Genomic DNA, 12,359 nt, shown 5'->3' on the forward strand with positions numbered 1-12,359 from the left:
GTGAGTGAAAGAGCATTTGATTGATGCTGCTGCTTTGCTTGTTGAGGGAAAACTTCACACCCAGGTGAATGCCATGTATGTGAATGGATGAGATGTGAGAAAAGGAATGAGAGTGATGAACCAGATTCAAAGAAGTCCACTCTCTACTCAAAAGAAGAATAAAAGAAGGGATGGCCACCACCAGAGTCATATAATGATAACAGAAATCATATAACAATATAGTGATATAATGATAGATATTGTACAATCAACCAGAAATCAACCACTGAAATGAATATCTTCTCTAGCTAATATGAACAACACTCTTCTCTGCTATCTGAATCAGAAGATATGCAGAACCTCTCAGAGAGTTTACTTGAAGCAGTAAGAAAAGCAGCTGAGATCACTGAACTGGAATTGAAGCTCTGTATGTGTACAAGGATTCTAAACAAGATCAAGGCCTTGCATACACAGTGGCAGGCTGAGGCAGAAGCCAAACAACAATTGGCATTCACTGTGAATCAAGCATTCACTATGAAGAGCTTCACTGATGCAATTGTCATCATTAATAAGAATAGAGAAAACCAGATCTTAGGCCTGCAGCAGGAGATTGAATGTTTATACAGACAGGTGACTACACTGAACCTGAAGATCTCATCATAATCATTCACAATCTCTTCAGAAGCATACACATCATCAGAGACCGCTGCACAGGATGAGAATCTGAGCATGAAATATATCAAGCCAGGAGATCTGTCAGAGCCATCAAGCTTCAATGATGATCAAAAAAATGATGCTGCAATCAGCTGGCTAAGTCAGATGCAATCATATTATTGAATTGAATGTGAACTCACAGACAGACAGTCAACAGAATTTCAACAAGTCTTAAGATCTGCTGCATTTCTATGCAGAAAAGTGAAGTCATTATGAATGACTGATAAAAAGATGAATCTCACAGACCTGAAGTGATATTCATTCCCATGAATATGAAATGAGTTTTCCAAATGAATCTTGCACAACTTTGAGGAAGTGAACATGTGAGACAAGTGTTACAAACACTTCACTGAGTGTAGACAAGTGAGTGATCTTACATTGTACTTCACACACTTCAGTTTACACTATCTCACATTGAATGAAGAGCTTTCAACATCTTTCTGTTTACAGATCTTCATTCATAGTCTTACACCTGAGTTGAGAGCAGAATGGAAATGCTTAACCTTGTAATCAGGCATAGTGAAAGAAGCATACAACATCCTCATTGTACAGGAACAAGTGAGTCAATTGTGACAGAAAATACTGTAATTGAGTATATCTCAGCAGAGAACAGATAATCAGACTTCTATGACACAAGTCACACACTCAGATGTGATGAATCTAGATCTGAATGTCATCACTAAAGCACTGAATCCCCTGAAAAAGGGATCCTCTGGGTGGAAACCTTGATGTCATGAGTATTGAGCTTGTTTCAACTGCAGATGTCAAAATCATGATGTAAAAGATTGCACTCAGCATGCACAGTCAAAAAACTAGCAGGATCAGTGAGCTCAGAGACACTCACTGATATTCTATGAAAAGCCTTCAAAGTGAAAGAGATGCCTGCATTAGATGACCCTCTGAATTCTGTGAATGCAAAGAAGAAGCAGGCTTCTGACTGAGATGTGAGTGAGGATGAAGTGGACACTCACCTCAATGCCTTGAGGCCTGAAATGTTAATGTATAAGAGACACTTGAGTAAGAATCAAGAGATGGCTGCAAAAGTGTTAGCAGACATAGAAGCTTTAATATAATATATTGATGATTATATAATCTGAAGATTGAAAGAGGTCTGCTGAGTGGAGAATCTCTGATGCATAAGATTATCTGATAACTGATATTTGATATTACCTGCAAAAGTAAGAGTTCTCTTGCACTTTGAAGAATGATCTTGCTATATTTGAGCGCGAGAGCTGCAGAATGTGAAATACAACCTTATTCTTGAACTTGATTGATTTCAAAGGTTCAATCCGCAGATTCAATGATGTACATGCCATATGCAGTTAACTGATAGGAAGAAAATGGTTCATACAATCCTATTAACTGATATGAGAAGAACATTCCACATCCCTGGTATAGAAGAGTTAAATCTGCTTATACATCAATAAGCAAAGAGAACAATTCACAAGACCTCATTCAAAAGCATCCTGTATGTCATACAGGACTCAGAAGCAGAGGAAATCAAGATAAAAGATATGCAGGAGGATAAGCATATGAAGAAGCTTCTGAAGAAGCATGAGAAGGTCTTCTGAACAGATCTTTCACTGAAATTGCCGCTGGAACAAGGATTCATACATGAGATTGACACAGAGGACACAAAACCAGTCAATCAGAATGTGTACTCTCTGTCACAAACACACCTCAAAGAACAGAAGTGTCAGATCACAGACCTTCTAGAATGTGATCTCATATGACTCTCATCAAGCGCGTGGGGCTTTCCAGTCCTATTCATGAAAAAGACAGGTGAAGAGTGACAGATGTGTATTAATTATCAAGCACTCAACAAGCTAATAATCAAGAATGAATATTCACTGCCATGAATTCAACAACAGTTGAATACAGTCAGAAACACCTGATATCTATTGAAGATCAATCTTCTCTCAGAATACTGACAGATCTGTGTAGACAAACTGTCAGTCCTGCAAACTGTGTTTAATACACAATGAGAGAAGTTTAAATTCCTAGCAATGTCATTCAGTCTGATAAATGCACTCATCATCTTTCAAATGATGATGAATACAATTCTTCATAAACAGAATGAAACCTCATGCCTCATATATCTCAATGATATTCTAGTCTTTTCAAACTCATATAATAAATATCTGAAGCATCTTGATAAAGTGCTTATAACTCTGACAGAGCATAAGCTCTATACTAAATCAATCAAGTGTGTGTTTGAAATGAAAGAGTTGAAGTTTGTGAAACATGTAGTGAGTGATGACTGTATACACCTCATTCTAGAGAAATTGAATGTCATAGTGAATTGACTGTGGCTGAGAAACATACATTATGTACAACAGTTTCTTGAGTTGGTCTCATACTACTACAGGTTCATTAAGAATTTCACATGAATATCTGTATCACTCTCAGATCTCTTAAGAGAAACAGATACAAATCTGCAAAAGAAGAAGTTTTATTCAATTATCTGAAATATCATGTGTGAAGAGACTTTTCTCACACTGAGAGAATGTGTAATAATATCCTCAGTACTTATTCAATCAGATCATGATAAACCTTTTCTACATTGAGACAGATGCATCTGAATAGGCTATCAGAGACACTCTTCTACAGATGAACAAGGACAGCAAGCTGCACTCAGTGATGTATGATGGTAGAAAACTATCAGGCATTGAGCTCAATTACTCAGTGTATGAAAAGGAATTGCTAGCAATCAAGCATGCACTGGCATTGTGAGATAGATATATTGACAATGAGTATACAACAACAGTGATCACAGATTATGAAAGCCTCATCTATCTACAATCAATGATAAAACCTTTCAAATGCTTAGCATGTTGAATCTCAGAGTTTCAAGCATATAATCTTCATATCAAATACTGAAAGAGATCAGACACAGTGATGCTGAATGCAATCAGTTGCAGACCTGATTTCATGAATGAGGGTTCTGTGAATCAGGCACAAGGGATGTTCACATTAAACATGCTGAGAGAATGCAAGGAATCAGAATGAGTGAATGCCATGATCTCTCACTTGAAAGATGACAAGATGTCAGATGACAAGTGTCTCATGAGAGTAGTAGAAGAGATGCTTCTGAACTTCAAGCTGAGAAAATTGAGAAATGAAAATGATGTTGTGCTTTACTATGATCTAGAATACACAGAAGCTCTCTATCTAGAATCTTCATTTAGACACAACTTGATGGCTCGCATGCACAAGGAATTCAGTCACTTAGAAAGCCCTGGACTCATGAGCATACTCAAATCAAGAGTATACTGGCCAAGCATGGCTGAGAATATCCAGGTGTACACTCACAAGTGCCTGAATTATCAGGTTGTGAAAGAATCTAAGAAAGGGTTAGAACATGAGAAAGTATAATATCAGGTAGAGTGTATAATACAACTGTTCAAATGATGAGGGGTGGATCTCATAGGCATATTGCTGTGAACATCAAATGAAAATCAATGAATAATCACTGCTATTAATTATGCTACTGGCTGGCCAGTTGCAAGAGCAGTTTCAGAGATGACAGAGAAGATGATGATGAAGTTTCTACATGATGAGATCTATGTCAACTATGAAATGCCGCGCGAGATCCTAACTGATAACAGTGCAAATCTCATAGAAGAAGCAGTGAGGCATTTCATGAGTCAGTTACAGATAAGATATTATAGAACAACATCATATCATCTGCAGATGAACAGGAAGATGAAACACTTGAATGAAATCTTGAGTAACATGCTGATGAAATATCTAGTGAGTAAGCCTATGAGACTATGAGATGAATATCTCAGGCAGATGCTATTGGCCATGCAGATTCAACAGTATACAGTCTTCAAGTATTCATCATTCTACCTGTTGTATGAATTGCATCCGCGCATCTCAGAGAATGTTTTGAAAAAGATGAGAAAGAGAGCAGTTGCAGACACAGCAGAAACAGCAGTTGCAGACACAACAGTCACAGATGCAGAATCAAGATTGAAAGAGATCAGTCATGCACATGCAAAAGCTAATGAGTTACTCCTGAACTGAGCAATTCAATTGAAAAGAATATAAGACTCACTTGTTAAGGAATTGAGTCTCAAGATGAGAATGTGAGTTCTTGTACACAATGAGAGTTCTGAGAAGTTTCAACCTAGGTGGTTTGAGTCATATAAAATACTCAAATCACATTCTCTGAGAATGTATGCATTGGAAGAATCAGGAGAACAGATCTTATGCAACTTAATCAATGATTCACAACTTGTGAAAGCAAAGATATAAGATCTGAGTGAATTATGATCATTCACAGCACTATTATCAGTATTGAAAAAGAAGAGACTTATAATTGAAAAGTCTCACAAAGTAAGAGAAATCATAGACACTTATGAATCAGATGATCTCACTTATTTCAATCTTTTCACAATTATAAGAAAAGAATGAGAAGAAATGAAGAAATCAGATGAATATCACACTTCAATAAGTGATGAGACTGTAGTCAGTTGTATGATAACACACTGCAGATAGTAGACACAATGCAGCAAAGAGCAGTCTCAAAGCAGCAGACTTACATGTGAGTCAGATCACAGAAGAAAAAGGAATTCAGAGTTGAATTTGACTGTTTATATCAGTTCAATTGCAGAGATCACAGAGAATGAACTATCTGAAATATTCATGAATATGTGAGACCAAGTCATCTCAATCTCTGAAGATACTCAGAGATCAGATGAGATTAGTTTTGATGAGCTGTTCACTGTAGTGATCTGAGCAGGTGAAGAGAGACAGTATAATACATGAGACAGAATCACAAAAAGTTAGAAGCTGCTGAATCTAGTCACTGAATGCTGTATCATATAGAGATCATATAAGAGTAGTGACTAGCAGATAGAGAAAAAGCATAAGAAAAGAGATGATGAATTGATCACTAACTGTAAGAATTGACTGTAAAAGACAAATGTTATCATATATATCTTATTCATTTTCATACATCACACATTTAATCTATTTCCAACATCACATCATCTGAAAAACATCAAAAATAAAGAAAATCTCAAAACTCAAGATCTGCAAGAGATTCAAGGGTCACAAGCTGCTCTTACAATAATACTGTGCATGTCTTCAATTTCTCTACTGCTCTATGTACAACATTAATGTCATTGATTGCAAGATTGACTGAAATGCCAATATAGAAATGCGCACATGTATGTATAGAGAAATTGGAGAAGAGTGCAGAATCTGCAGGATCAGGAGCCAGGGCAGGGAGAACAGAGGTGAAAGAAACAGAAGAAGAAGAAGATACAGAATCAGATAAATGACAGAAGTTATCTGAGACTGAATGCTTATAATTCAGTGTGTGCATAACCTTCTCTGCAGAAGAGGAAGAGAAAGTGATGAGAGAAGCTTGAGAGTGAGAGAGAATAGTCTCAGCAGTGTTATCATCTTCAATCAGAATGATCTCTGACATCAGAGTAACTAAGAATCATTGTTAGTATATGAAAATCACAAAATCAGAGATGAGAACAGTTACTGAATGAACATCTGCTGGCCTTAGAATTGTACATGCAATTACAATACACACAAGGCTTCTCAGAAAGAGAGAGAGAGATACAGAGGAATGCAGAAAGCAGAACATAGCATGTGAACAGCTCATTCCCACAACAACATCTTAGACAAGGCATATGAGCCTCACATCTGTGAGTGTAAAAGAGTACAACATCTGCATTTCTGTTCCTGAAAACACAGATATCTTTCATCTGCATTACAAAGTCAGATGACAGACATCAGAGAATAGGCTGATACAGATTGATTATTCTGAAGGAATTTATCAGAGTGAATGTCTCTGCAATGTTGAACTTTATAATTGTAAAAAGCTTCTTGATATCTGTGAACACTATGACTTCATACACAGTAAAATTCATAATGATTTCCTCTAAGAACAGAAAAATCAGTGTCAGATTGAAAAGATGAAAAGAAAAAGACTCACAATCTTGACATTGTTGAGAAGAGAAGTGATTCTCTGATATAAATGAATGATTGTCTCATTATGAATATTTAAAATAAATGTAATAATTGGTGTCTGCAACTGAGCTTCAGATAGTCATGTTATACACAGTCTTTGTACAATAAATCATTCTGGAAGTTGATAAGAAGAGCAGGAGTATATATACTGAGAGACATGGTTCATTAAGTCTACACAACATCTCCTTGAATTGGGGAGAGCTGATAACAAAAGCAGAGGTGATAAAACCAGGAGTGGCAGAAGTGAGGGTCACAGGAACAGAGGTAGCAGGAGCGGGAGAACCAGACACAGAGGCAGGTGTAGAAGATTGAGAGAGAGCAGCAGAGGAAGGAACAGAGAGAGAAGAGAGAGACATAGAAGACTCAGTCACACATGACACAGATAATTCCTTCATTATCACATTCTTCAAGTTCTTGATCAATGATTCAACATTGAGTTCACTATCATCAGTGAACACAGATCTGTCAACATGTGACAATTCTACACAAATAAAAACAAACATATCAGCATCTGCATCCATACAAAATCATGTCAGAAAACACAATCAGGAACTCACTGAGAAGAGAAACAGTCAAGAGTGTATGAGAAGATGTGTCATCATTCATGATAATACATTGTTCTGGCAATCATTAGAAGATAAACAAGCTCTGATCATGTTTCACAACACATTACACTTACTGCTAACAAACTGCTCAGTATGAGCACTACAATAACACTTGTTGTGGGAATGAGAGGTCATTGCCAGGAATGTATACAATGTGATAGATGGACAGATAGAAAGAGTTGAACAGGAGAAGGAGTAGAAATCTTGAATGATGATGACATTCAATGATGATGGAATGAAGAAGATGATTGAAGAATGGGAAAAGTTAGTGAATGAGTGATGTAATATAGTGAAAGTTTCTTTATGAGAGTGTACACAGAATGCTAGCTGAATCAGGGATAGGTCACACAATTGTGAAATGCTAGTGGTGAGCTAATCTGCATGAAGCTAGGATGTACAACATGGTCACATGGGCGTGACTGAATCTGGTGAGAGAGGATGTGGTTTGGAAGAACATACAACTGTCAGATAATACCGCAGCTGCTTCTGAACTACTAGTGTATGTGTACAAGTGTAAAGGGGCCATAGCAGCCGCTAATTAAATTAGCATACGAGATTCAATATATAAGAAGCCGGCGTACGCCTGTAATCGTACGCTGGCTTAAGCAACCTTTGAATCACATCTATTTAATATGTCTATCTTTAAGACTGTGTTCTCTTTCTCTTTTCCTTTGTCATGATATTGTTAAATGATTTCAAAGTATCAGAAGATGTTAAAACACTGTAATTTATAAACAGTTTTTGTATTCTGAGCTGAAATTTTCTGATTTTGTATATCTGAAATTGATGAATGTATAATAGTTAACTTTACAGATATAGAAAAAACCCTGAGAACTAAAAGTTCTCAGGTAGATATCATAGTCTCTGACTATATACATCTATAATTGAAGAATAATAATAATAATAATACAATTCTGACAGTAATCACTTCTCTTTTATTCTTCTGAATAGAGAGCAGACTTCTTTGAATCTGATTTACTACTCTTATTTTCTTTCTCATATCTCATCTATTTACATACATGGCATTTGTCTGAGTGTGAAGTTTTTTCTCAATAAGTAGAGTAGTATTAATCAGATGCTCTTCTACTCACTACTTCTTTATATACTATCTTTTGAGACATTTAGCACCACACTGATATGATAACTATAAATCACTTTGTAAATGAAATTATTATATTCTGAAGAAGCCTGCACTTCTCACCAGTTTTTAGACATTCTATCAGATGTGATTCAAAGGTCTCTTAAGTCAGTGTATAATTACAGATGTATACTGACTTCTTATATATATTATCTAAATTAATTAGTGGCCGCTAGAGTTCCTTTACATTTGTAAGCATGTTCAGAAGCAGCCGTGTTATTATCCGGCAGTTATACGTTCTTCTGAACCACATTCTGAAGAGATTATAAATGATTATAATAAGATCTTTAGATTCAGTGTAGTTGTCTGTTTATATAAATATTTAATCTCTTACTACAGGTCTATAACCTGGTTTTCCCTATTCTTATTAATAATGATAATTATATCAGTAAAGCTCTTCATAGTAAATACTTAATCTGCAGTAAATATTAATTGTTGTTTGACTTTCATCTCAGTCTGCTACTATGTATACAGGATCTCAATTTTGTTTAGAATTCTTATATATATACAGAGCTTCAATTTCAGTTCAGTAATCTCAGCTACTTTTCTTACTACTTTAAGTAAACTTTCTGAGAGGTTCTGCATATCTTCTGATTCAGATAGTAGAGAAGAATGTTTAATTTAACTAGAGAAGATATTCATTTCAGTAATTTCTCATCAATTGTATAATGTTTATTATTAGATTATTATATGATTTCTGATTCTGTTTTCTATTATTATTATATAATTTTAATAATAATCATCTCTCTTTTTATTCTTCTAGATAGAGAGCAGACTTCTTTGAAACTGATTTATCACTCTTATTCTGTTTCTTACATCTCATCTGTTCATATACATAGTATTTATCTGAATATGAAGTTTTTTCTTAATAAGCAGAGCAGTATTGATCAGATGCTCTTTCACTTATCACTTCTTCATATACTATCTTTTAAGATGTTTTAGAACTACACTCATATGATAACTATGAATTACTTTGTAGACAGAATTATTATATTCTGAAGAAGTCTGCACTTTTCACTAATTTTTAGACATGCTATCAGATGTGATTCAAAGATTGCTTAAGTCAGTGTATAATTACAGATGTACATCAGCTTCTTATATATATTATCTAAATTAATTAGTGACTGCTAGAGTCTCTTTTCATTCATAAGCGTGTTCAGAAGCGGCTGCATTATTATTCAGTAATTGTACGTTCTTCTGAACTATAAATATAGCACACTATATCTAATTAATAGATTATTCTGCTACACTCCGCTGAGAGTATATACTTCACAGATTGTACTCTGTTAAAAGCTCTGATTCTCAGCTAAAAATCTCTATTAAAGCTCTTATTCTTCTGCTCTGAAGCTTTATCTTATATATATATAGATATTTACTCTCACTGAGATTCTTACACCTTCTCTTTTTCTTCTTTAATGTTTTCTATTTTATTATATAAGTTCTATATCTAACACTGATCTTTTCAGAATGAGTCTGTTACATAATAATATATTCTGATAATTATTAAAGATTAGTGTGGCGGGCTGCGCCTGATTATTATATAGACTATTTCTTTACACTTCATAGCTTTCACTGAAAGCTCCGATTCTCAGTCATTCTCAATCACTGATTCTCAGCTGAAAAACTCACAGAATTTCTATTCTTCCGCTCTGAAGCTCCACCATGTACATACTATGTATGTGTATAAATATTCACTTCAATCACTGATTCTCACACTTTCTCTTTCTTTTTCTTCTTTAATGTTTTTTCACTTTGAAATATAAGACCTATAAATATTATACTGATCTATTCAGCATAAATCTCTTACACATGAAAAATGTTCATCATCTTCTTATTAGAAATGATTATTCATTGAGAAGATATCTGAATGCATAATAACATGTAAGAAATAGAGAAACAATCAAACAGTTAAGTTGATATTGAGTTCTCAGATAGAAGCTTGCTTATCAGTTGCTCTGACTCTGTAACAAGATCTTACAAAGAGAACAAGATCTTATAAAGAGAATATCAGTGAAAGACTCAAGAGTTCTGACACAGATATATGAGATATTCATACAATTACACACATCTGATAAATAATACAGCTATGTCTACTGATAATATAAGAGAACTCTTGAATATGAGCATAGATGCAGTGTCACAGTGACTCTGAGCAATGTTGAAATTACAACAGTAATAGATAGCTGATATGCATGCAACTCAATAACATCAATATAAAGATATTCAATAATTATCTTAATAAGAAATCACTGTACAGACAATTTCAACACTGACAGAATTAAATATGAATACAATATGAACACTGAAGAAATGCTTAGATACTTCTATATATTTTAATACTTCTGATCTCACTTTCTACTCATCATAAAGATTGAAAATGCTTGTGAAACTAAGTAGAGATAGAGATGTCATTGATTTACTAATTAATCAAGATTGACATATCAATGAATGATTGAAGAATCACATGAAACAGAAGTTTCATTCATGAATAAAAGCATGTGAATCAGCATTGTAAACATCTGATAATATTATCAAATATCTTGATATTCTGTTCTGAGACACTGTCATGCAACTGAAAGTATTAGATTGATTACAGAGTATCTGACAGAGAAACACTTCTCTCATGATATTAATTTCTGACTTCAATTTTAAGATTCTAGAAGCAGGTGATCAATCTTGAAAGAACTGAATGAAGATTAGTATGCTCAAGAAGACATTAACTTTTGAACTCTTACAGATTCTTGTAAGTGTGAATAAAGACTAGACTTATGAAGATTTCTGTGTACAACTTCAGACATTAAATAATTATCTTATCAAGCTTAAGAGTATATAGAACAGTGATAGAAGACATTATATTTCAGTCACTCATACACCTGCGCTGAGAAATAACAATAATGATACAGATGCTATGAACAGAGTAGACTTGAATATCTATATATAAGCAAGAGTCTCTGCTGTCTGAACAGGCTTCTGAGTTTCTGAAATCACTTCTGAAGAAGTCACTGATTAACATTAATAAGAAGTGAGCATCAACTGTAACTGATCAGAACACATTGCTTTCAACTGTTAATTAGTCTATGTATCTTCTTATTTAAAGAATAAATCAATGTCTGTCTGTATCAATCACATTGCATTGAAGAAAGATTCAGAAGATAACTATGAGAATACTCTGATAAATCAGAGAAAAGATTAACTTCTATTCAAATTTATAAACAGAAGCTTGAAGAGGTCAGATAATAATAATTTGAAGAGAAAATAATAATAAATATAATTCTTATATCTACTATAATCAATAACATGTATAATATGAAAGTCATGATAGACAGTGATCTATGTTATTATACAATAATTAAATCTTCACTTGTAAGATATTACAATCTTCAGTGTATTTGCTTATCAAAACCTCAACTTCTTGCAGAATTTGATGACTCAAAAGACATTTGTACTCATTACATGATGAAGTTGAACATAGATATCAGAGAATATGAATATAAAGATGTCTATGCATATGAAGTTGATAATCTTGATTATAATCTTATATTAGAACTTATCTGACTATCTAAATAAGATATTTTATTGAACACTTGAAACAGAAGCTTAATATTCTCTAATAATTTTCTATTCACAAAGATAACATTCACAAGACTATGAATCTGACACAGATCTCTGTCAACACCTATGAAATACTCTGAAAAGAAAGTCACTGAAAAGATCACTGATAGTAGAACTATATAACAATCTATTCTATCAGTCTGACTGATATTAAGAAAGCTTTAGAGAAGTTATTCTATATTATAATAATTAATTCTCATATAAAACTCTCTCAATAATATTACAAATATCTAGATATCTTTCAATAAGATAATATTATGAATATACCTCTCTTACAAGACTCAGGAGTAGATCATAGTATCAAGTTAGAAAAGAAA

At 34.0% G+C, this 12,359-nt stretch overlaps 1 protein-coding gene across 1 annotated transcript; it reads left to right on the top strand.

Annotated features, from left to right (window-relative positions):
* Positions 1-330: 330 nt before the first annotated feature.
* On the top strand, positions 331-642 carry BDBG_17075 (uncharacterized protein; the record flags this gene model as incomplete). The annotated part of the gene is made up of 1 exon (XM_031724876.1): positions 331-642. One exon carries the CDS (start codon positions 331-333, stop codon positions 640-642), a length of 312 nt encoding a protein of 103 aa, XP_031578363.1.
* Positions 643-12,359: the final 11,717 nt, after the last annotated feature.

This window comes from Blastomyces gilchristii (assembly GCF_000003855.2).
Source record: "Blastomyces gilchristii SLH14081 genomic scaffold supercont1.8, whole genome shotgun sequence".
Lineage (NCBI taxonomy): Eukaryota > Fungi > Ascomycota > Eurotiomycetes > Onygenales > Ajellomycetaceae > Blastomyces > Blastomyces gilchristii.